We start from the raw sequence: 27,161 nt of genomic DNA, 5'->3' as shown, positions 1-27,161 counted from the left end.
TTTTTTTTTGCAGTTTTTTGGCCAGGGCTGGGTTTGAACCCGCCACCTCTGGCATATGGGGCCGGTGCCTTACTCCTTTGAGCTACACCCGCCGCCGGGTAACAAATTTTAATTCTATAGCCAAACAATGTGAATACATAAAAGGAATTTTGCATCATTCTTTTCAATCCTTACACATTTAATCCCATTTTCTTACCTTAACCTTCTGGCTACAACTTCTAACAAAATGTTGAAAAGGAAACAGTGGCAGTGGACACTCTTGATTTTTTTACTTATCTCAAAAGAAATACCCTCAGAATGTTCTCAAATAGAATTTTGCTGATTCCCTTTGTAAGATTGAAAAATTATCCCTTTATTCCCCAGCGTTCTCAGGGTTTATTGTTGTTAAATCATCAATAGAATTTTTTCTTGATTTAATTGAGATGATTATCTAATAGTTGTACACACATATACTATAGTTCATATATGGAATATATATATTCTGTACATACATAAATTCTGTACACACATATATCTGCATTCGGTTTGGTAATTTTGAAGCATTATTCATGTGTAAGTCTCAGATATAAGTTTCTTTTCTTACGCTGTTGTTATCTGAATTAGTTTCAGGTTTTCTAGCTATATAAATAGAGGAGTGTACCTTGTTCACCCTCTGAAAGAGTTTATACCACGTGAAATATTATGCTTCTCTCTTACCTGGCTGTCATGTAGATCTCACTGATGAAGACATTTGAAACTGGATTTTCTTGGTTAAAAACCTAATAATTCAAGTCAGTAGTAACTCATTCCTTTATGGTCATAAGAGTATTCAAGTTTTTCATTCCTTCGTGAGTAAGAACTTAAAAGTAATGAAATCTTGCTGGAATTTGACCATTTCATTTACAGATTTTTGTTTTGTTTTTGAGATGAGGGCTTTGTCTCTTGGACTACAGTGCCATGGTGTCATCATAGCTCACGGCAACCCCAAAGTCCTGCGCTCAAGAGATCATCCTGACTCAGCCTCTTGAGTAACTGGGACTATAAGCACTTACCACAATCCCCTGGCTAATTTTTCTGTTTGTTGTAGATACATGGGGTCTCATTTTTGCTCAGGCTGGTCTCAAACTCCTGAGCTCAACCAATCCTCCCACCTCAGCCTTCCAAAGTGCCAGGATTTACAGGCATGAACCTCTGCACTCAGCCTCATCCACGGTTTTTAAGTTATTGGCTTACTGTTCAAAATCTCCTTGTATTCTCATTGTAGTGTCTAAAGCATCTGTGATTATATTAATTCTTCCCAAATATTAGATGGTTGAGTCTTATCATTTATTATTTATCTTCCTGATCTCTTTTCATCGATTTCCTTTCTGTAAGTCAATTAAAATTATTAACTCTGGCTGTACACACTACCATATGTTACTTTTATGTCAATAATTTTATCTTCTGTTATCTTCCTCTTTACATAGCTTTCCTTTTATTTTACTTCTCTTTCTCTAATTTTTTATATGTGTGTCTACTCTAGCTCATTAGCTTCAGACTTTTCTTGTTTTCCAATTTAAGCATTTAGGTCTGTGAATTTCCTTCCACCTACTGCTTTACCACCTTTTACAAGCTTAGTGTTCAGCATTTTTCTTACATTATTTTAAAAATTAGTTTCTGATTTTCTGTATAATTCCTTATTTGAATCAGACTTTCAGGTGTATATTTTTCACTCTTAAAATATGTGGGAATTTAGTTTTCTAGTTATCTTTCTGATACTCATCTTTAACTTAATTTCGTTGTATCTGAGAATATAATTTGTATTATTTCAACCCTTCTATAGCATTTAACGATTTTTAAAAATTATATTTTTCAACAAATCCCTTGAGTTTGAACAATTTCCACCATTAATTTCCAAGCTCTTTAGTCTCTGAATTGAAGAATCAAACAGGAATAAATGATAAAGCAAACGACAGTCAAAAGGTAAGGACCCTCCCTACTTATATGACACTGAGACAGAACTGTTGATATTATAAACTACCTTCTCCCCTGGGGTCACAGACACTCTCCAGATGCAGTGAGTGTAGGAAGGGTAGCCATTGGGAAATCCTGGGGAGGAAAGATTGCCGTTGGATTCTTGTAGGGTTTGTCCACAAGCTGAAAGAGAGAAAGATATAAGATATCTCTAATGAACTCTAGAGTTTTTGATATCAGAGTCTATATTTATATTTTATAAAAGACTTTTCCTTTTTAGGTTAATTTCTTTTTATGTCTTTCTTACCAGAATTTCAGTATACTTAATGGCAGAGCAAGGCTAACCTTAAAACAAGATGATAAAATAATCTGACCTTCACAAACTTGCTCATGGAAACCCTGTCTCATTCATTCTGAAGGAGCCAGTAGCCCATTTAAACCACACCCACATCTGAATTAAGGACCACGGATACCAAAATGATGTGATTCTGGGACCACACGAAATTTATCAAAAATGTATTCAATGTGAATTGCAACTGGGGTTAACAGTGAATATCACAACAAGCTTAAAAATCTTACAATATAACTGATAAATATTCAACAAAGGTGTAATCAAAGTGTCAAACATGATGGAAATATTTTTTAATAAAAAAGAAAACCAGAAAGCTAAAAAACATCTTGGAAGATACAAATTTTCCAAAAAAGATGCAGACATTTACACATATTTACTGTTTCCTTTCTGTTGATTGTTAAGTAGAAATTGCTAGAAAGAAATCAGTGTATTTTCCTCTTACTAAGCTTGTCTAGTTCCTTGGAACCACATGTCAGTCATCTGAAATGACAACTGGCCAGCTCTCTGGCATCAGGCTCTGTGTTCAGCAGAGACCAGTGGGCAGCACTATTCTGTAAGGGGCTTTTCTGTTGCTTTTGCAAGATAAGCCATAAGCCCAGGAACCAAGGCTGTTTAAAGTATGCTTAATTTCAGAATGATCCCTCTGCAGCCACCAGTCATTCCTATAACCTTCACTAAACAGTATGATAGAACACTCCTTCCTGCTGAAGAGAACTGCAGTTAAGGCTGAGACAGCACCAGACTGTGTAGCCAGAGCACCAGCAGGTGGGCTCTTGTCTCAAGTCCTCAATAAATTATAAATGGTTCTGCATATCTTGCATTAAAGAAAGAAAGATAATGAATTCAAAAACATATACTAGAGCTCTAAAAATAGTCTGATATAAATATTTATTCAGACAAACAGAAATTATGTTTGCACAACAAAATAAATTTAAAGTAAGAGTAAGCAATATTTATTCTGATGAACAGGCATTTAAAAGCAACTTCAGAACAAAATCAGAATGCTCAAGGTCAAAAACACATAATTTAACACTGTTCTATGAATCATCTAGGGTATTTGATAAATGTAACTTTAAAAGAAATCTTAGAAAAATGAAAATTTATTAAGATTTTTTAAATGTAAACAATGTGCTTCTCAAGTAGGATCAGTTTAGATTCTGAGTGTGTTTCAATGAAGAAAGCTAAAGTTCACAAGATTTTAAAAATAAAGTCTGTAATGGTTTAAGTTCCACTTTAAAACCACAGGGAATCCTGGCACTGACTTTCCTAAAGTGGATTTAAAACACGTACATATATTTAATCCACAAATACATGAAAACAATACTGTCTTGATTAAAAAGATAAATAGTGTCTAAACAAAACACAACTTATAATTCAAAAATTAAGTTAGTTTATAATATGGTCCCTGCTTATACTGCAAAAAGTACAAACACCTATTGCAAGTTACAAACATCTATTACATCTGTGGTAACCGTTTGTGAATTTTCCTCAATAAATGGTGTTACAGGCTATCTGGCCACTATGACTCAAGATGTTTCAGCATTACTCCAGGCCCAGGCAGTTTGTTGATTTATTCTCAGATATAAAAAACAAACATGCAGTAGAGCTTCTGTAAGGTGTCCACCAATGGACCAGTCAACATATAGAGGTGGCCAGCATGAAGAAGGGAGCCCACTGCGCTGACACGCACATGTGGTGCAGGTCCAATCTAGGAAAATCAGGTCAGTGTAGGGACGTGGCCAGCTACAGAGATTCTTTTGTATTTTTCAAAAAACTAAAAGAAAATTAAGAAAGAAATAATGGCACTACTTAGTCCAAAAGCTTAGCACCCATAGCTTGGCGTCCATAGCTCACTGGTTAGGGCGCTGGCCACATACACCGGGGCCAGCGGGTTTGAACCCAACCTGGGCCTGCTAAATAACAATGACAACTACAAAAAAAAAAAAACCAAATAGCCAGGCATTGTGGCAGGCGCCTGTACTCCCAGCTACTGCAAGGCTGAGGCAAGAGAATTGCTTAAGCCCAAGAGTTTGACATTGCTATGAACTGTGATGCCACAGCACTCTACCCAGGGTGACAGCTTGAGACTCTGTCTTAAAAAAAAAAAGCTTAGTCTAGCCATTGACAGCAAAGAAAGTGGCTAAGAAGAACCCTGTTTCTGTGCTGGTGTAGTCACTTATTATGCCATCACAAGCAAAACTCCAGTGCTTTACCCCAGTTTTGTTTTCTTCTAGTTAACATACACTTTAGAAGGTAGTTTTGAAAGGGTCAAATGTTATGCCCTAAGTCATCTTCTCTATGCAGTACAAATACTTTCTCAGTAGTATTTAGGAGATTGAGAGCAGATTGAAAGAATTACAAAGAGTCTTGTTACTGTGAACAGTCTCCTAATCAAAAGTACTTAAAACATAATTCAGAAGTTAAACTTATAAATATATCTTTATCATATAGCTGGATGTTAAATTTCAACAATCCGGGCGGCACCTGTGGCTCAGTGAGTAGGGCGCCAGCCCCATATACTGAGGGTGGTGGGTTCAAACCCAGCCCCAGCGAAACTGCAACAAAAAAATAGCTGGGCGTTGTGGCAGGCGCCTGTAGTCCCAGCTACGCAGGAGGCTGAGGCAAGAAAATCACTTAAGCCCAAGAGCTGGAGGTTGCTGTGAGCTGTGATGCCATAGCACTCCACCAAGAGCAATAAAGAGAGACCCTGTCTCTAAAAAAAAAAAAAAATTTCAACAATCCACATGCATATTCTTTTTTCTAGTATAGACAGCTGTGATTGAACTGTATAAACATCATTTAGATTTCACACTGCTGAGGAATTATTACAGACTCTCAGCCTTTTAATAATATGGCTAAACTTATAGCTGATTGCACATTTATCTACAAATACTTTTCCAGCCAAATGTCTACAGCAACCACCAAATATCAGCGGTTGCAAACTTCCCCTTGTTCATATTCTGTGGAAACCCATTTATAATTTTACTAAGGTTAATAAAAACACAGGGAAATGTAATTTGTATCAAATAAATCTCTAAAGAAATAAATAAACTTTGGAGTAATGGAAAAAATAAAAATATGTTCAATCAACTTAATAGTACCTAACTAAATTATTCACAAATCCATGGCCCCTTAAGTTACTAAATATACTACTAAGTGCCATTTTGCTTTAAGATGATTTTCAAACATGGGAGTATTGAAAGAGATTAAATTACTTAAAATTTAAGAATACATTTCTATAGTAGCCACAAAGCCAAGCCCAAAATGTCCTTTAAAAGGAGCTCCAAGATTAACTTCAAGACGCCCTGGTCATTGCTGGACAGCCGAGGTCGGACAGCCCTCCTCAGAGCTGAGTGTCCCTTCTGATCAGACTTAATTCCCCGCCATGCCAGAGTCTGCATGTGCCCCAGGCACTACTATCTGCACAGACATTCTGCGTCTCTCCCTGTGTCACCACCTGCACACAACGTTCAGGGCTTTTGCACAGTAAAGCTGTTCTTCTACTCATACAGCAGTTATTTACTGAGCACCTGATTTATATTATCAGATTCTGGATACCATGAGGAAAAGCCTAACTTCAATCTTCAAGGAGCTTATAGTTCTAGTGCAGAAAAAGACAAGCAAACCACAAGTCTTAAAGTCAAGATTTAAAGTTGAAGATCAAATTGACCATCACAGGAATCCCACAAGAACAGGAGGCGTTAACCAGGTGGCAGCTGAGACCGCTCAGCAGAAGGATGAGGCCAGAAGCAAGAGGCACGGCAGTTCTAGGGGTTGAGGGAGGCAGGAGCAGAAACTAACTGCAGGGAAATAGCGAGAGGAGGGGCCAGAGAGGAGACAACTGGAAAAGGAGGTTTAGACTTTACCCTAAAGATAAATGGAGCAAGGTCTGCATTTTAAAATGTCCCCTGGACAGTAAGCAGCGTGGCTGGGAGACGGAAGGACGGAAAAATAAAGCAAAAGGCTGACTGGAGGCAGGTGAGTGGTCCAGACAATGGAGGGTGATACCTGGACTAGGCAATTTACTGCAGGAATTTGAGACATCAAGAAGAAAAAAAAAAACTAACCCTCAGGGACTGACTAAGGCCGCTTGCAGTCCCAGACTGGGCCGCTCGATGGCTTCTGCTTCCCCTCCCAATGAACCAGGAGGAGAAGGTTTGACTGGCAGGTGAATAAACAGACCCATGGATACATACAAAAAGTGGTCAAATGCATTTTTTTCCATGTTGGCAATATATTTTAGCCAAGAATCATACAGTGTATACAAAAGCAATTATAGAAAGGATGTCCTATATAGAATCTCAGAAAATTATATCAAAATAGAGGTAATTATAGTTTAGATAACTGAAAAGAACCATTTATAAATTCTAAAGATAAATTAAATAAGGTGAGCGTTTAAAATGACTTTGAAGTTTCTGGTAATCAATCTCCATGCATATTGAACCTGGCCTCATCCCTACAACCCCCGCATAGACGTGCATCCCCAGACAGGCACACTCCATGAGCTCCATGCATGTTCAAACTGGCCTCATCCCTACAGCTCCTGCATAGATGTGTGTCCCCGGATGGGTGCATTCTGTGAGTTCCATACATGTTCAAACTGGCCTCATCCCTACAGTTCCTGCATAGATGTGTGTCCCCGGATGGGTGCATTCTGTGAGCTCCATACATGTTCAAACTGGCCTCATCCCTACAGCTCCTGCATAGATGTGTGTCCCCGGATGGGTGCATTCTGTGAGCTCCATGCATGATGAAACTGGCCTCATCCCTATGGCCCCTGCATAGATGTGCGTCCCCAGACGGGTGCATTCTGTGAGCTCCATAGATGTTCAAACTGGCCTCATCCCCAAAGCCTCTGTATAGACACACGTCCCCAGATGGGTGCATTTCATGAGCTCCATGCATGGTGAAACTGGCCTCATCCCTATGGCCCCTGCATAGATGGGGCCCTGTACCAGATGGGTGTGTTCCATGACCTCCGTGCATGTTGAAACTGGCCTCACCCCTGCGGCCTCTGCATAGACGCACGGCCCCAGACGGTGCATTCCATGTTGTTTGGCAACAGTAGAAGCGCTGCTGTGCATGTGAACACAGAGGTGTGTTCCTGTGCGAGTACACACGTACCACAGAGATTCTAATCCTCTACAGACCCTGTATTTTTATATAGACATTTATTTCATATGTTTCCTCATTTTACTATGTTACTGGACATAAGAAAGACTTGCTTAGAGAATATTAGGGCTCACAGTCCAGTCTAAGTATTAAGTTACTATAAGTGAAAAGTTCATGGGATTTCAGAAAAACTAAACTAAGAGAAAATACAGATAAAAACAGAAGAAGGGTTCTATTTCTAATTCTTAGTAATACAAAGGGAAGGAATACTAAGATGAGAGCAAAGTAAAGGAGAATATTTTCAGAAAATGGGAATCACAAGAAAACAGAGGCCTTAGAAAAGAGAATGAGAGAACAAATCCATCATTTATAAAGAGAGGAGGATACGGACGACTCACATCCTCTAGAGATGATCTTCACCAAAAAGCTACTGATTACTGGAATGATAGGAAGATGAAGAATTGTGACAATGACTCTCCTCCACATTGTGTGGACGTCTTGTCGTGACTGTATGTGAGACAGTTCTAATGACAAGGTGTCCTTAGCAGGTCCTTTAAGAGACTGTAAGTTTGAGAGGCTGGAAGGCGATCAGAAGGGCATAGGACGGCCCTTCTGGCAGCAACATCTCAGAAACCCCTATTCAGCCCTCATGCTGAGCAGCCCTGCCCTCCTCCCCACACCCTGAGAGGCCCTGTGCTCTGGAAGTGGATAAGTGTGCCTTATTATCATCAGGACAGGGCCAGCGCTGGAAAGGTCATATTCTCTCTTAACATAACATGATGACATTTAAGGAGACTTTTCTTAACCTGTCCCCAAAACTAAGAGCAATGTAAACAAAAACAATTCTAAAGTAAAAGAATCCTATTCTCATACCATCACCTTCCAAATCTAATTTTATTTCTGTATTGAGCTTTTACATGAGTATGCATTGACTGTACAATAAGTAATTGAGGTTTCAAATACCAACCTAATGTATATTTTGGCATATAGGAGGAGGTGGATACAGGTGTAATAATGAATGACAAGGTATTTATCATATTAATATTATTGTAAGGAAATTTTAAAGGGGTATTTTTAATCCTGTCTTCTGATACATTAAAAAGTCATTTCTGTATTAGAAAAAGCAACAGTATTTGCAGATTGGCTATTAGAAACTTCCCTCTTTGACATAAAAGCCACAAGACTCATCACAGACCATAAAAGCCCCAAGCCTGTATATCTAACTATATCTCACTACCTAACTCAGGCAAGTATTCTTTCAAGATTAAAGTCTAGGGTGGTGCCTGTGGCTCAAAGGAGTAGGGCACTGGCCCCATATGCTGGAGGTGGTGGGTTCAAATCCAGCCCTGGCCAAAAACTGTAAAAAAAAAAAAAAAAAGATTAAAGTCTAAAAAACAGGTCTATAATAAGTACATCCGATAGAGTTTTCAGTGTAAACCAAAAACTAGCCAAAACCTGGCCAATTTATGACAAAAGAATAAGAAACACTCCAAAGTCACATGTGCTTTTATAACCCCCTCTTCTCTGTAGTAGAGCCCAGACAAACCAGACCTCACTTTGTAAATCTTTCCTCTCTTCCTGGGTGATTCTCAGATAAGCACCCCACTTGGCCTTCCTTGCAGAGTTATGAGCCTCTGACGTCACTCCATGGATGGAGTCACTGGTGAACCTACTGCACCATGTGACTTCACATCACTTACCCTACAGTAAGGACTTATCACTGTCCTTATCCAGATGGATTATCAGTGCCCCCATGTCTTTTTTTTTTGAGACAGAGTCTCACCATGTCACACCCTGTAGGGTGCTGTATTGTCACAGCTCACAGCTACCTCAAACTCTTGGGGCTTAGGCAATTTTCTTGCCTCAGACTCCCAAGTAGCCAGGACCACAAGTGCCTACCACATCGCCCATCTGTTTTTTTGTTGCAGTTGTCATTGTTGTTTAACTGGCCTGGGCTGGGTTTGAACCCACCAGCCTCCGTACATGTGGCCAGTGCCATAATCACTGTGCTACAGGTGCCGAGTCAATGCTCCCTATTTTATGAAATGGAAGAGCCTTAAGTAGGCAGCCATGTCCTGGGCTCAAAGTTAACTACTACTTCAAAAAAGAGGTGGGTAGAGAGGGAGAGAGAGAAAGAGAGACAGTGGCTGAGACGTACAGAGCAAGAAACACACAGAAAGAGAGAAAAACATAAGATGCTAAAGAGAAGGAGTTGGTTACTTAGCATTAAAAACAATCCAAGATAGAAAAGATAGTCATTCTCAAAGAAACCAAGAATTAACATGCCTTTACTAACCACATACGTATATTCTATATATACTTACGTCTCCCTCACTCCATGTATTTTATAAGCTGAAATACAGTGAATTGCTTTTTATGAAATAAAAAACACCTTTCTCACAGGTCATATTGCTTTCACAAATGTGGCTTTACAGTATTAAAAACAATAGTGGATAGTGAATTATTTCTATATTTCAAGTAAGAATATAGTGAATTATTTCTATATTTCAAGTAAGAAATAGCCCACTGCGTGTTGTACACAATTAAAATCTCAAGTAATAGAAACTACACTTCCAATTTTCTTCCTATTAGTAATAGACGTATGCAAGTTACTAGGTTGAAAATTTAAATACAGTATTTTAAGCAATGTTTTCATTCTTACTGACTTTCCTATAATTCAGTGTGCAAATGCATCTTCAGTGTACTTTGTGAATGCAATTTACATATATATACATATAGAGAAATGATCAAAATGGCTTCACGTACAAGGTGTGCGCTCATTTAGTTGTTATTAATCACATAATCTTTCTTTCCCCTTTAAAAGTTAAAAAGCATAGTATGTCCAGTGTTGCTAAAATATTAGTCAAGGATCATCCATGTCCTTTGTCATAGTGATGTCATTCTTTTACCTATGGAAATTTGAATTTTAAACAAAAAAAATCAAACATATGTATTATTTTATATGCACACAATTGAATTTTAAACAAAAAAAATATCAAACATATGTATTATTTTATATGCACACAATTTTTAAAATACTTTAGGTAACTATGAATGCAACTTAAGATCCATGAAGTAAATAAATCAATGAATATTAAACAGAAATATCTTTAGATATATCAAAAAATTAGAGAGATAGGCAGACGGCTAGATATAGATATGTTTATGTACAAAAGAAAACATTTGAAATCTTACTTCAATATTGAATCATGAAAATGTAAAATGTCTTATATGTAGCCTTAAATTTAAAAAATCTCAATTGCTCCTAAGAAAAATAACTATTACAATATAATTGGAAAAAAATAATATGTTAGAATTTTCCTTAGCAAATCTGATACAAAAGGAGAGAAAACTCCTTCTCTTGGCAGAAGTTTGACCAAAATTCAAAACGAGGATAGTTAATGGATGCAAAAATATAGTTAACTAGTTACAATGAACACTATTTGATAGCACAACAAAGTGACTATAATAAAAAATAAGTTAGGGTGAACTTTAAAATAACAAAAACAGTGGACCTGGAATGGTCCTAACACAAGGAAATGATGAATTCCTGAGATGATGAATATTCCAATTGCCCTGACTTGATTAATATATGTGCCTGTATCAAACTTCACATGTACATTATAAAGATACACAACTATTATGTACCCATAATAACTAAAAACCAAAAAGTAAAACAAACAAAAGAAATTTGAGCAAATTTCAATGTGTTGAATAAAAAAAATTAAATGCCGTCACCCACACTGAATTATGAACTTCCTGGCTATTTCCTGTGATTATTTAGCCAGCTCAGTTCCTTGGGGTTTTTTGTTTGTTGGTTTTATTTTGCTAATACTTGAATCTTTGTTAAACAATGTGCCGATGAGCACACATTAACTTTTTGTGAGGGAATTAACTAGTCCTCTCCTGTACACTACAGGAAATCTTTCCTGGATTGACACTAGAAGTCCTAATAAACTTAATTAATATAAGAAGTTTCCAGCAATTTGATACATAAATAAGCTTCAGACAATTGTTTGTGTAAAACTTCAATGATTAATGTAGCTATCATATCCCTGATTTTCTGCAAAAAATATTAGAATAGTAGCTGCATTTTGTAGTTATTTTACTATCTATATTCGTAAGTATCTGCAATAGTATCTTTAAAAGTGAATTCTACAAGTATTAGGTAAAAGGAGGTTTCTTTGGACAACTAATTAAGGAAAAACTATGTTAAACAAAATTAACATGTTTCTTGGACGTAGGCTATTTCAGAGATTGTAAGTAAACAGGGGACGCACAGACTCTGCAAGATTTCCAATTTAGAACAGAGAATCTTTTCTTTCTTATATCATTAAGGCATCGTGTTCCCTTGGAACATTCTTCTTAAGTCCTTTCATTAACCTTTTCTTCACAACTTTCTTTCATAGCAAAACACACAATAACTCACATGCACTATGGTCGGAACACATTTTTGCAACACAGTTATAAATTCCTACTGATAAAATTTTAACTTACATATGGTTAATGATAGTTCTTTCAAGAAAAGATCATTTAGGATCAAATTTTGAATAAAGGAAGAATATTCTTTTTATTTTGGTAAAAAAAAAACTCAGCATTTGACTATGAAATCATACAATCAATTACTGTATTTCACTATTTTACTCCTTAAATTAAAAGAAATAAAGCATACTATCCTTGCACTTCAAATCTGATTCCGAGCAACTTGCTTGTATTTATAGCACAGGGTGCTCTAGAGTTTTCTCCTACCTCACCTGAGAATTACAGACTTTGAATTGTACATGTCACTTGCCAACAGGGAAGCAGACAAGTGAGCAGTGGAATAAATGGTGCTTATTCGTCTGGAAGAGTGCAACCGAGTGCGGCTGAGCTGCTGTGTCTGCGTGGTGTAATACCTGGACATCTATACAGCTTTCTTGCCTGTGCAATATCTCCTTTGCTTAAACGGGTCCGCTGACCAATTGCTGGACGTATGCCATTATCATCGCGGGAGGGGAGAATGGTATCCAGAAACATACCCCTGAAAAAAACCAGAAGCAAACCACACCTAAGTCACTAAATTAAAACTCACATATCCTTATAAACTTATGATTTTTTTTTTTTCCAGACTCAAGTCAATTAAAGGGAAAACAGACCAGTGTGAGCTTCCAGCAATGTGTCAGGCTTTCAAGGCACTATAATCAAATAAGAGGGAAAAAAATGCACATGTCAAATGTGTGAGCATTAGAAATGTAAGTAAATTTTCTTAGAAATGTAAATTATATGTTTTTAAAAATATAAAACACCTTATAGTCTCCCACAAAGTCTACCAGGATTTTTGTCTTGGTCTACCAAGCAGAACTAAAAGTCCCTTAGATTAACAGATTGTAAATTATTTCTCATAAAGGTCTATTTCATTAATAGTAATCTATAATAAATAAGTTTGAGGTTACTAAAATTTATGTAAGAGTCAAATGAAATATTCATAAGTCAATTTTTTGACTTAAATCACTAATTTAACCTAAGTATTCTTAGAAGTCCAAGTATTACATTATACATTACCAGAAGAACAATAAAAAAGAATGCCAGAATTTAGACAGTTTTAAAGCAAAAATGTTTTACTGAATATATATACATAAATTTTTTAATTTTTCATGTTAAAATAAACAAACAAAAAACTTAATGTCCTAACAGTTCTAAGCTATAGATACTGAGTTATTTTGGATTCAAGGCTGTGGTAGAAGAGTTGGTAATATTTCCTAATATGCATGTGCTAAAATTCTGAATATAGTGCACTATATTGTGTAAATAGTAAAGATACACTCTAATTCAGGAAAATATATCAGATATTGATAGCTCTGGAGGAAGTACGGAGCTTAAAAGTTAAATGCACTGAAAGACTTTCCAAAGAAGTATGGAATATATATATACAGATCTTCAAGAAATGGAAAATAAGAAGCTTTCTATAAAAAATTTAAATTAAAAAAAGAAAATTATAAAGTATCTTTTAAATTAAGATGAATGATGGAACATTCCTTTCCAAAAATTATAAAAAAGAATATTGCTTTTCCTGCAGATTAAAATAATACTCCTTTCACCTCTACTCATTCTTCCCATTAGGAAACATTTGTTAAGTGCTCTTCTGGGTCTGGAATTATGGTAATGAACAAAACAAACAGAAAGCCCTCCCCTATGACTCTAACATTCCAATGTGGGGAGAAAAGACACTAAACACTGATGAACCAGATTTGAGAGATACTACAAAGAAAAATAAAGGTGAGGAGATGGATGGTGTTTGTGCAGCAATGGGCAGTTTTGTAAACAAAGTGATCAAAGAAAAACACACTTAGAAGTTAACATTCAAGTTGAACATGAAGGAGGTGAGGTCAGAGACACAGGGCTCCCTGGACATAGAGAGTGAGCAGACAGAAAGAACAAGAGATGGGAACAGCTCAGAGATGAGGGAACCCCACAGTGTGTGAACACCAGCCAGAGACTAACCCTTACCCAGAGGACAAACGTTAATCTGCAGGAAAGGGGCAAACAGATGAGTAACTTGGTGAGTTAGTAATTTAATTTAATTTAATTTAATTAAAGTAATTTAATTTCCCTAGCTTCTTTTCATTTCTTTCTTTTTTTCTGAGACAGGGTCTCACTCTGTCGCCTTGTATACAGTGCCTGGTGTCATAGCTCACAGAAACCTCAAACTCCTGGGCTCAAGCGATCCTCCTGCCTCAGCCTCCTCAGTAGCTGAGACTACAGGGACTGCCACCTGCCCAGCTGATTTTTCTATTTTTAGTAGAGACAGGGTATCACTCTGGCTCAGGCTGGTCTGGAACTCCAGAGCTCAAGTGATCTTCCCACCTCAGCCTCCCAGAGTGCTGGGATTACAGGCCTAAGCCACCATGCCCGGCCTCCCTAGATTCTTGGTAAGGGAAAAAATGGTAATCTTGAGAAACAACCAACTCCAAAAATGGAGACTGGAACTCTATAAAACCAAATATACACCTGACACTAAAATTGGAAAAAATATATTATTATAAAGGGAAATTACAAATGTATTCCACTTATAAATGAGGATGCAATATCCTAAACAACATATTAACAAGTTGATTTAAAAATTAATGTTTAAGTAATGTACTTTGGTCAAAATTAAATCCAATTTATGTGTGAATTAGTCACTATTTTCTTTTCTTTTCCTTTCCCTCATTTATAAGGGAATGCATCCTCATTTATAAGTGAAATACATTTGTAATTTCTCTTTATAATAATATATTTTTTTGAATTTTAATATCAGGTGTATTCAGATGAAGTAAAATGATTTTGAAGTATTTCTTCTTTTTCTATTATCAATAAAATTTAGCATGATCTGTTTTTGAAATTATCTTTTATTTTAATTTATAAATATTAGTTGTCTATTTTTTGAGACTTTGGGGGAAAAAATTAAGAAGAAGTTAACTGATGACTCCATACTGAACCTCAAAGTCAAAGCATTCTATAATAGACACACGCTTATTTGACAATGTGAATGTTACTTTTTTTGCATTATTATTATTATCATTGCAGCAATCATCTGATTTATTTTCTGAAAGTATCTTCATTCATTCTTACCAGGTTTTTGTTTCTAGTCCTTATTTTAAACATTGTTATTGTTATTAAATTTTAAGCCTTTTTAATTTTGTGAAGGCAAAAAGTGGAAACCAAATAAACATATGTATATGTACAATAAAAAAAAACCACATATAAGCCTCTACAGAACTCCAAATGTATGCTGCCTGAGATAAGAGCAGAGAAGTAAAGACAATTTGCACATATTTAAGAAGAGGCAGCTCCAGTCAGGAGAAGGTAATTACAAGAGGAAATGGAGTTGTGAGGTCGTACTGAGAAAAGCCGTTCCTCAACAGTGATGCATGAATCCACAGGTACATTAAGGAGGTAAATCAAATTTATTATTGCATCTCTGCACTACTTCAGTACTAACAAAGTACTCACTGTATTCTATTTCTCTTTCTAAAAACAAACTTGTGATATACGAGAAGGTTTTTTTTTTTTAATAGCTTTCAAAAGAGATTCAACTTAAAAAGGCCAATGATGTTTTGGAGTGGAAATGTTCAATTTCAGACAACATTATAGTGAATTTTCTTTCATTCTGTCTACTAAGGTAAACTCTTCCACCCAAAGGAGTCAGTCACTCGTTCTTTTCTTCTCTCTTTGTGGCCAGGAGGTTAACAATTCTCTTCTCCCATATCCTCCTGGCAGTGAGCAATGCAGGTTTTTAGGGAACCTCCTCAGTGAGGCACTGTCCAAAGGACAGCGACACATCTTACTAAGGTTCACTTACTAATCTCTATCCTTCATTTGTTTTGACATTAAGATGCAAATTAACTGTTTTTTAAAAGAAATTGTAAAATTTCACAGCTTTTTTTTTTTTTGGCTGGGACTGATTTTGAACCCACCACCTCTGGTATATGGGGCCGTAGCCCTACTCCCTTGAGCCACAAGAGCCACCCAACAGTTCATTTTTTTAATGCCTCAATTTGAAGGCATCCACTCTACTTTACAAAATATTCATGACAATAAAGGCCCCATAAATCCAGCCCTATTTTTCCAGACCTCCTAATGTATTGATGGCCTACATTCATGAAAACAACTGAAACTTTGATAAAGTTTGTGACTTCAGAATATTAAAAAAACTAAAATACTCCAGATTTACATTAACAGAATGAAAGACAAAAACCATATGATAAAGATAAAACATTTGACAGTTTCAACACTCCACAAACCAAGAATAAAAGGAAACTATGTCAACATACTACAGACTGTATATGAAAATCCCATACCTAACACCCTATTCATGGGTGAAAACTAAAATATTTTCTTTTAAGATTGAGATAACAGTGCAGATATCCTCTCTGGCCACTACTATTTATGACAGTATTGGAAGACCTAGACAGAGCAAGTAGGCAAGAAAAACAAATAAATGACATTCAAATTAGAAAGGAAAAAGTAAAATTGTCGCTGTTCACAGGTGACTTGATCTTATACACAGAAACCCTGAAGATGCCACACATGGGGGGAGGGGGGTAGAACTTCTGTTACAACGAGTAAATGAATACAGCAAAGTTGTACAATATAAAACCAATATGAAAAATTCGGTTGTATTTCTATGCATTTACAACAAACAGTTTAAAAAAGAAATTGATGCAACTTACAATAGCATCAGAAATAATAAAATACATTAAATAAAGCAGGTGAAAACTTGTAAATGGAAAACAAAAAACAATTCCTGAAAAAAATTACACATAAAAGAAAAGATTCCTTGTTCACGGATTGAGAGACTCAATATTGTTAAGATGTTAACCTTACCCAAAGTGATCTACAGATTCAATGTAATCCCAATCAAATACCAGCAGCAGTTTTTGCAGAATAGAAAATTTTATCCTGGCTCAGCGCCTATAGCTCAACCGGCTAAGGCGCCAGCCACGTACACCTAAGGTGGCAGGTTCGAATCCCCAGCCCGGACCTGCCAAACAACAATGACGGCTGCAACCAAAAAATAGCCGGGCGTTGTGGCGGGCGCCTGTGGTCCCAGCTACTTGGGAGGCAGAGGCAGGAGACTCGCTTGAGCCCAGGAGTTGGAGGTTGCTGTGAGCTGTAATGCCATAGCACTCTACCCAGGGGGACAGCTTGAGGCTCTGTCTCAAAAAAAAAAAAAAAAGAAAAAAAGAAAATTTTATCCTAATGATTATATGACTTCTCAAAAGATAACATATAGCCAAAACAATTTTAAAGATTATTTCATTCAATACTCCAACTTCAGAGAACTGGTTTCAAAACATAATACAGAGCTATAGTAATAAAAACAGTATAGTACTGCCATAAAGACAGACCAGTAAAATAAAACAGAAAAACTATACATAGACCAGTAAAATGAAACAGAAAAACTATCAAGATCTGGTCAAATTATTTTTGACAAAGGTGCAAAGACCCCCTCAATGAGGAAAAGATGGTCTTTTCAACAAATGATGCTGGGAAAACTGGATGTCCACATGCAAAAGAATAAAGTTGAACCTTTTTCTTACAACATCAAAAAAAACTCAAAATGGATTAAATATCTAAACATAAGACAACCCAAAACATTAAAACTCCTAGAATAAAACATAAAGGAAAAACTTCATGGCATTGAAATGAGACCATAAATTTTTGGATATGACACCAAAATTGCAGGCAATAAAACCAAAACAAACAAACAAGCAAAAAAAACAACTTTAAACATAAAAAATATCTGTGCATCAAAAGATAAAATCCACAGAGTGAAAAGACAATCTATGGAATGGGAGAAATATTTGCAAATCATGTATCAGATAAGTGGTTAATAGGAAAAATACATAAAGAACTTCTATAATTCCAGAACAAAAGAAAAAATAACTTGATTAAAAGGTGGGCAAAGGACTTTATTAAGCGTTTCTCCAAAGATGAAATAGAAATGACCACTAAGCATATGAAAAGATTATCATTAATCACAAGAGAAATGCAAATCAAAACAACAATGAGAGTGGTATCTCTCACTCTCAGAAGCATGATTACTACCAAAACAATAGAAAATAACAAGCATTAGTGAGGACACAGAGAAACTGGAACTCTTACACATTCCTGATGGAGTTCTAAAATGGTGTGGTATGGAGGTTCTTTGCAAAATTAAAAATTGAACTACCATATGATCCAGCAATCCCACTTCTGGGTCTAGATGTCCAAAAAAATGGAAAGCAGGGTTTCTGAGAGGTATTTGCACAGCCCTGTTTATAGCAACATTATTCAAAAAGCCAGAAGACAGGGGCAACCCGCTGTCCACAGGAAGATGTAGGGATAAAGAAATGCTAATACATATATACAAATACACGATAGAGTAAGTGCTAAATAAAATAAGCCAGTCACCAAGGAACAAACACTTCATGATTCAAATTATGTGAAGCATCCCAGATCCATGGAAATAAAGTAGAATGGTGATCACCAGGAGGGGAAGGGACAGGGGAGGGGGAAGTTGTTATTTAATGGATATAGAATTTCAGTTCTGCTGAAGATGAAAAAGCTCTAGAGATCTGTTTCACAATAATGTCGATATATTTAACACTACTGAACCACATGCTTAAAAATAATTAAGATGGCAAATTTATTTTGTATGTTTTTTCCACAATTAAAAGAAAGAAACTTCAAATACTTTGGGACAGGGGAGGAGAACTGTGCCTAATGTTTCATTTCCTGAAAAACTACCTTCTTTATAGATTCAGAAAAATTTTTAAAAATCTAAACTAGAGCAACTTGTACCATAGAAATGTAAATTTAGTTATGGAGAATGAATAGCATAGTTTTGAAACAGTAAGAAAGTAATTGGTACATGACAAAGGCAGGTGTTGGGGGTGGGCTCCAATCTGGCTTATGGAGACATAAGCAATTTAATAAAGTATAGAATAAAGAGAAATAGATATTAACAACTTTGGTGAAGATTTGTCATCTATGCAGAAGAGAAAGAATACATTATTTTTCTCTACTTTCTAGGACCTTCTTTGTTCCAAAGAATCAAAACTCTGGTTATCTCTAAATGGCATAATTCAGGGGGCCCTGGCAGAAAAGGAGCCCAGATCCCCCATGTGTGGCATGTTCCTGTGGAAAACCCAATTCCATGCACTGATGGCAAAATCAAATTTCATAACTATTATGATTAATTTCAGACCAAATTTATGGGTGTATATCTACTGAAACTTAAATTCAAATTCCAGGAATAAGCATTAAGATAGCCATTATATTTGAGCACATATATTAAAATATACTGTAGAAGATAATAATTTTTTAAATCACTTAACATTGAGGATTTTTAATTTTGAAGTTCGGTCTTGGAAAAAGGGGAATTTTAAAATGTGTCCCAGTATTAACGATTTGTGGACATGTCCACCTCTACTTTTTACCAAGAATGCTTTATAAAAAGGGAGAACAAGCTTAGTTTCTTCCTGTCCAAACAGATATTAATGAACCGTAAAGTGAATGTTAAGTGGGAACAAAATGAGTTGAAATGAACAGATGAGTTTAAAAAGAGTTAAATGGGAAAAGGGGTGAGTTCAGCTATTTAACAGTCACAAATTCCTTGCCTGGGGGATATTTGCTCAATGGCATCGTCTTTGAGCCCAAAGTTGATTGCACTCTTTGAAAACAGCATTGTCATTAATGAAATAATTTTAAAGTTAATAAATGGTGAAATACAATTCTAAGTTATTAAGTTATATGATGTAAAACATTTTCCTGAGCTGTTCTTTGACAATTCATTTAGCAATATCAATTTTTCATCCTAAGTGGTACTTGAGTGAGAGAAAACACAAGATATAAAACACAAGGCACACAGAGTGCGGCATTCCAACTACACTCCAGAGTGACCTATTGAACTGATGAATGCCTAATTTCAATAAATAATGCTTTGCCAAGTTAACATGCTGTTTCGGCTTGGTAATCATCTTAATTGGGCTCTTTAAGGTTTAGGAGTATAAAACAGTTTAAGTGATCTATACCATCTTAATTATTACTTTAAATTTAGGTAGTTGGTAGAAAATATAAAAACATGTTTTTAAAATACCTTCTAAATGCCTGTAACTGGCTACAGATGATAATCAACTGTTCTACCTTATTTCTGCCGCGAGGCAGCAGGGTTTGGAAGGGGTTCTAGTTCTAACCTCAAGCACAGCTTTGTGAGGAGCCATGTGGAGGAAAGGAATTAAAAGTCAAAAAGTATAACCTGAGACTCCAACCTTGAGAAGGTGTTCCTGGCATAGTGCATGATACTGTCAAAATCGTATCTTTCACCAAGTGAGTTTACTTCTCCAGGCTCCATCTTCAGAAAATTGTACTCTTGACCTAAGAACGAGGGATAAACAAAGTCTCAGAAGCCTTTCAACTGGCAGAAAGAAAGAACAGCAGTGCCCCTCCTCGGCCTGTGTCTATTCTTTACCGAATGGCCAGTCTTTTTGCTGGCTGTGTTACACACAACACCCAGGCTCATGCAAAGAGCAGTCTCCACTCTGCTGCCAGCTTGGAAAAGCAAGACTGGAACAGAACAAGGTATTAATTTAGGCAAAAGGTGGGCCACCAGCAGCGTAATTCTTTTACCTCCTCATGATACTTATTTCTTTAAAATCTTACTGCTTTTTATGGTTAAAAAAAACAAAACAACTCATATCTTTATCTAATGAGCTTCCTAGTTTTCTCTTGTGACACAAAATTACATTCCTAAAACAACAATGTGAAAAGATAGAAAGCAATGTTAGCATCAACGCAGGCCTGCAGGCTTCAGCCCTGTGGCTTCATCACTGAGATCGAACCACAGCAGCACAGTCTCCACTTTCATTTTATGATCACACAAGGTTGTCTTCAAGGAAGAGGTTCTATTTTGAGATCGAGAAGAATATGCTTCAGAACTTACTGATTTTTTATTTCACTTCCCACATGTGGGAACATTTTAATTGATTTTTTCGACGGCTCATTTGTATCTGTACTGGAACACAGATTCAGATATGTAGGTCTGTACCAGTAGTTCCCGAGCCAAAGAATTTCTTCAGATAGAGTTTATGTTTCGGTGACTCAGTTTTCACAATTTAGGCAGCCAGCAGTGGTGTAACTCATATCACTTACACAACTTAAAAACTCTGAAAATGAAGGTGAGCTAATCAGATTCCAAATTCATGCTTGAAGTTCAAAATGGAACTATTATGCCACTCACCTTAACTATTTATTCCAACGGCCGTATGTCAATTAAATAAAAAAATCATATTAATAAGGAGTTTTCCAAAAGGCAATAAAGAAAGCAAGTGATGCCACAGAACATCATGTCTCTTCTCCACATGGTAAGGAAATCTAGGGCACTCATTTGAGTATTAAGAATGAGAAGTCACAGACCCTGAGTCCCAATTAAAGTGCTTTAGTCCATCTTTTAACAAATTCACAATATAAGTAAATTTAAATTAACTAGCCAGCCCTTAAAGTAATATATGTGCTCCACAAACCTCTGATAAGTGTATGTCTTTGTATGAGGGGCCCATTCTCAGGAAAAGTCTGAAGCCTCTTCAACCCTGATGTAGACCTGATTTTATATTTATTAACCTACATGATTTCAATTTAGAACATAATACAACAGCAGATTCTCTAACCAAAGCAAAATATTCCATGAAAATTTCTGAAAAGTAGGGCATTAAGCAACTTCAGCAATACATTTCAACATCCATAACTGAGCACTTAACATGTATGTACGTGACACAAGATTTTTTGTTAGTTAAAAACAATGTGGTCAATTATCCTAAGTACCAGCAACTCAGGAATGGAAAACTAAAGGCTGTATATTCTCACTTAAAAGTGGGAACTGACCTGTCTGTGCACAGGGGCACAGAGAGGGACAGAGTGGACACTGAAGACTCTGCGGGGGAGAGTGAAGGGAGGGTCAAAGAGGAAGGTTACCGATTGGCTAAAATGGACATCATTCTTGGATGATGGCACACTGAAAGCCAAGACTCACCAGTATACAACTCATCCACAGAACCAAAACCCACTTGCACCGCTAAATCTACTGAAATTTAAAAGGAATGTGACCGTAGATAGTTTAAATAAAAGAAAATCAGACTTATTTTGTGGAGGAGAAGAGATCCATAGCACCAAAGGAAACCACACTTAGAAACTAAAAAAGAAAAAAAGATAAGCCTCCATCCTTCCCGAAAGCACAGTAAGCATAGTCTAACACAGATTAAAGTCATCCAATCTTTGTACCAGTTTGGTTCCTATCACAGTCACCTATTTTCCATATAAAAGTAAAGCCAAAGCCTATACTTATTAGACATTGCTCTTGAATAACACTTGATCTTAAGTTTCCGAGTCAGGGCAAGTCGAAAGTTCGTTGAAGATTAATCGCCAACAGGAACACTTCATACTGGAATCGCACTGCTTTGGAAGTTCCAATTACTCAGGAAATCTCACTCAATAAATTTCTTTTTATTGGACTGAATGTTTAGTCAAAAAAATTATTAATAACCATAATTTGCCTAGCACTGTCTATGATTATGCATTTCTTTATACTACTTAGACACTTTTTGCCTTGTTTTAGTTATGTTGAACCAGAATCCTATTTTTAAGAGAAAGACCATTCTGGAAAGTTATATTCTGCATAAATTCTTTTGTTCACATAATAAAATGTTTGGCAAATAAAGGCAACTAAATCACAGTACTTACCAAAGCTCATTTAATTGGTAGTTAGCATGATTTTCAGAATTATTATTTCCTCTTTATTTCCCTCCTACTGATATAAAGTATAAGACGAACCTTCACAGTTGGCTCAGGCATTAGAGTTTCTACACGGGAGAGTATAAATGTTCTTTGTTTTTTTGTGACAATTAACTCTACAGATCATTTCATCACTCTTCATGAGAATTGTTCTCTCACCTCTCAGATAAGACCTTCTTACTCTTCTGGGAGCTACTTTCTACATATAGTTGTTCTCCATTTTCTACCCTCAACCTTGTTTTTCTTCTCCTGCCAGCTTTTACCTAGAAAGTCAACTCTACACCAAATTTTTATCTTCAGATACATCCTGAAGTCCAGAATTTCTTCTAGCTACTAAATGAGGATCATCCAAAGGCTTTTAAATTCAAGTACATACGAAAAGAAATCATTCTCTCTCTCTCTCAAAAACTTGCTATTTTATCAATACTTCAATGAATCCAATGTTTCATATCATGATACTATCATTCATCTTGTTACCAAAAAATAAATCTTTTTAAGATTTCACATCACAAGATGATGTTCCTCTTAAAATATTTTTGAAAGACCATTTTCCTATTTTCTCACTGATTCCTGAATGGTAGTACCCTAACTGAAACCTTAGTTACATCTCACAAACTACTGGTTTAGGCTTCTCAGAAGTTTCCTTGACTTCAGGAACCTGCTCCCACATTAATGATGATTCCTACAGCTAAGAGAGTTCTTAATTTTTATAATCTGAACTGTCTATGTTTAAAATCCTTCAGCTACAGGGTGGCGCCTGTGGCTTAGTGAGTAGGGCGCCAGACCCATATGCCGAGGGTGGCAGGTTCAAATCCTGCCCCGGCCAAACCACAACAAAAAAATAACCGGGCATTGTGGTGGGCGCCTGTAGTATCAGCTACTCGGGAGGCTGAGGCAGGAGAATCGCCTAAGCCCAGGAGTTGGAGGTTACTGTGAGCTGTGACATTTCAGTACTCTACAGAGGGTGATAAAGTGAGACTCTGTCTCTTAAAAAAAAATAAAATAAAATCCTTCAGCTATTCCCCAGTATCAGGAGAACAAAATCTAAAGTTCCTTTAGCTATCATAGGAAAGCTATAACCCAATTTTAGCCTAAGAATATGGGGAAAGGGGAGAGGGAAGGGGGGAGGATAGGTGGAGGGAGGGTGATTGCTGGGATCACGCCTATGATTTATCCTAGAAGGGTACATGTGAATCTTTCTAAATGTGGAATATAAATGTCTTAACACAACAACTATCAGAATGGCATGAAGGCTATGTTGGCCAATTGGATGAAAGTATTTCAAATTGTATTTGTATATGGAAACAACACACTGTACCCCATGAAAGTATCAATGTACACAACTATGACTTAACAAAAATAATAAAGTTCCCAAACTTACAGACACAACTCTGTATAATCTCAACTCCCAGGTAATACCTAACTAATATACTTGTAATTTACCAGGCAAACAACGGGCAGACAAAAATGATTCCATTTCCTTTACCCTGGCCTTGAGCACGATGCAATTTCAGACTAGTTATCTTGTCATTCATCTGTCCACATGGAACATTTCTACTTTACTTCTCAATTTTTGTTCCGCTGTAACACCTCCCGTGACTCACCAGACCGCAAGTTACCACACTTGGCTTGGACCCTACCGTGTGTCTGACTGTTGCCACATTCCACACCCATTTGCAATCACATCTGCAGGATTCTCACACTATGCTTTGTATTTTTCATGACAGAACCTCCGAAACCTAATACTGCCTTGATAGATAATTATAATCAAATATATTACGACCAGTGATGTTAATTACAGATTAACAACTATGCTGAAAGCATTCTTACAAATTTGCCTAAAGATTAGGCAAGGTTAGGAAGGAAACCTCAAGGTTCTAAGAAATTCAATCTCTGTAACTTAAAACTGGCCACAAATAAGAAAATAAGGATGCACCTTTGCTTAAAATATATTCCTTCACCTATGCTTAAAATATATATTAACTTAAAAGAAAACTGCAAACGAGACTTTTCTTTCTCTCAACTGAAATGCACTGGTCTTTAAGAATGTAAACATTAAACAAATAAAAACCTTACAATGAAGCTACTATCAAACATCAACTATCAGAGAAATAAGATTTTAATTAGCAATAGAAATTTAATTACTGGAAACACTGTCTTTTATTTCATGCTTAACAAGTGTTTATCCAGCAGTGGAGCCTGCATGTCTAGAATCTAGCTTCTGATTACCAACTCTGGTGATAAGAGAATCATTTACTCTTTGGGTTCTGAGCTGAATGGCTCAGGGAGACTGTGATTTCATTGCTGTCACAGGGAATGGATCTACCCAGAGGCAGCCGGCACCAGGAGGGCGCAGAGAGCGACACAGAGAAAGCGGTGCTGGGCGCGTGCACCCACAGACACCTGCTCCTGCCGCCAAGTACAGGCGCTGACACAGTATGGAGGCCAAGTCTGGGCGCTGACACCCTGTCGGGGGCACAATGCTCCAGGCCACATGGTGCTGCGCAGCTCCCAAGCTTCATTTCTGCTACCAGCAACTCTGATTTTGTAGACGGCAAGGCCCATTTGAGCCATCAGGCTCCCAACCTTCTGGTAGACCAGTGCAACAAGGTTTCCCACCAAACGCACATTATTTTATTTTATTTTGTTTTATTTTACTTTATTATTTTATTTTTTGAGACGAGTTTAACTTTGTCACCCTCGGTAGAGTGTTGTGGTGTCACAGCTCACAGCAACCTCAAACTCCTGGGTTCAAGCTATTCTCTTGCCTCAGCCTCTCAAGTAGCTGGGACTATAGGAGCCAGCCACAACACTCTGCTATTTTTTGTTGCAGTTGTCATTGTTGTTTAGCAGGCCCAGGCGCGTTCGAACCCGCTAGCCTCGTATATGTAGCTGGGGCTGTAATTTTGTGCTACCGGCGCCAAGCCCACCCACCACACATTTTAACGTTGTGTGTCTGGTCGCCAGAGCAAGGCCAAGCCGGACAGAGGCCTCCAGCACTGGGAGTCCCCTTGCGTGCAGGTAGTTCTGAAAGCATCCTGCAAACTCGTCTTAAGGGCAGGCAAGGTGGAGAGAAAGTCTCCAGGTTACCTGGTCTAACACAGAGTCCTATGGTGCCAGGATGTTTCTGGCAAACCCTGGACACTTTTTAAAACCCTGTATCATAAACTATGCAGAACTAAGAGGAAGGAAGGGGGGGGGAGAAATGGGTAGGAAAAGAAGGGGGAGGAGGAGGGAGGGGAAGAGAGGGAAGGAGGGAGGGAAGAAAGCTTATGTAAAAAAGAAGCATTTAATAATATTAATGCATGGGCTTAATAACTCACTCCCATTGTTGCACAGAAATTTAGATATAAAACAGCTAAATCTTTAAAAAGAAAGTCTAAAAAACTCTATGATATTATTCAGTCTCTAGGAATATATTTAAAACATAAAATCAATTTTTATTCAAGCAAAGTGTTGAGTCTACAATATCAAAAAATAAGTTTACATTTTCCAGAGAGCAAAGTGATAAAAACTGCATAAGTGCAATTCCAGGGCATGCACAGCCTTACACTCAACGTGCCTACAGCCTCTCACCTGGCTGGATGTTCTCCCTAATGATGGTCACATGGTTATCCCGGTCTGGTCGCGTGTGTTCATGCCAAAAGCCTATCACATGGCCCAATTCATGAACAACAATCCCAAATTTGTCGCAGTTCTTGCCAATAGAGATGGCCTGAGGTCCGTTTCCCCGCCGACCTACATAGGAGCAGCATCTGGAACAAAGCAGAAGGTGGACATGGTGGGGGGTGGCTGATGCTGAGTGAGTTACCACATGCTCAACCTTTGCAAAGAGCTATGATGACCAGAAAGGTCCCACATGGAGACAGAATAACCTTTCATTAATAAATACAGCTAGTTTCTGGCATCCTTTTAAATTTTTGCACAACAGAAGTTTCCAAATAACCAGTTTGATTGCTTTTGTAATAATCTGTATGTTACAACATATGCTGTAAATGAATTTTAGAAATACTAAAAAGATACATCAGAAAATAAAAAATAATGATGACTCATGTGCTGTTAGCTAAGAACTAACAATATACAATAGCTTAAGATATCAATATTCGTTTATTTGTAATATAATTTTTATCCTCATTATTCATGTTAATTATTTAGGTAACTACTTTTTTAGTGTGAATATCTAGAAATAATTCAGTATTATTTCAGTATGCACTATAAAAATAAAGTTTATTTTTCTCTTTGGAAAAAAAAATTAAATTTATTTGTGGAAGATTTTGGTTATTTGTAAAAGATACTACTTTTCCTACTCACAGAAGAATTATGTTTTTATAGAAGGAGAAAACTTTTAAGAGAAAAAGTTAATCAAAAAAAATTATTTTCAGAGTGGTGCCTGTGGCTCAAAGGAGTAGCCTTTGTGGCTGGCCCCTTATGCCAGAGGAGGTGGGTTCAAACCCAGCCCTGTCCAAAAACTGCAAAA

General features: G+C 36.9%; 1 protein-coding gene across 2 annotated transcripts in view; it reads right to left on the bottom strand.

Annotated features, from left to right (window-relative positions):
* TLL1 (tolloid like 1) overlaps positions 1–27,161 on the bottom strand; it is a 238,694-nt gene that overhangs the window by 84,676 nt on the left and 126,857 nt on the right. For both annotated transcript variants that reach the window (XM_012811834.1, XM_003800491.1), the window contains exons 6-9: positions 26,261–26,439; positions 20,170–20,275; positions 12,292–12,416; positions 2,000–2,115 (exon numbers count right to left, since the gene is read on the bottom strand). In XM_012811834.1, coding sequence (XP_012667288.1) covers positions 2,000–2,115; positions 12,292–12,416; positions 20,170–20,275; positions 26,261–26,439 — 526 coding nt within the window. The remainder of the gene's footprint in view (positions 1–1,999; positions 2,116–12,291; positions 12,417–20,169; positions 20,276–26,260; positions 26,440–27,161) is intronic.

Source organism: Otolemur garnettii, unplaced genomic scaffold (genome assembly GCF_000181295.1).
Source record: "Otolemur garnettii isolate 467f Iridium unplaced genomic scaffold, OtoGar3 scaffold00177, whole genome shotgun sequence".
NCBI lineage: Eukaryota > Metazoa > Chordata > Mammalia > Primates > Galagidae > Otolemur > Otolemur garnettii.
The sequence above is the reverse complement of the archived record's forward strand: the minus strand, read 5'-3'. Positions and strand labels throughout refer to the sequence as shown.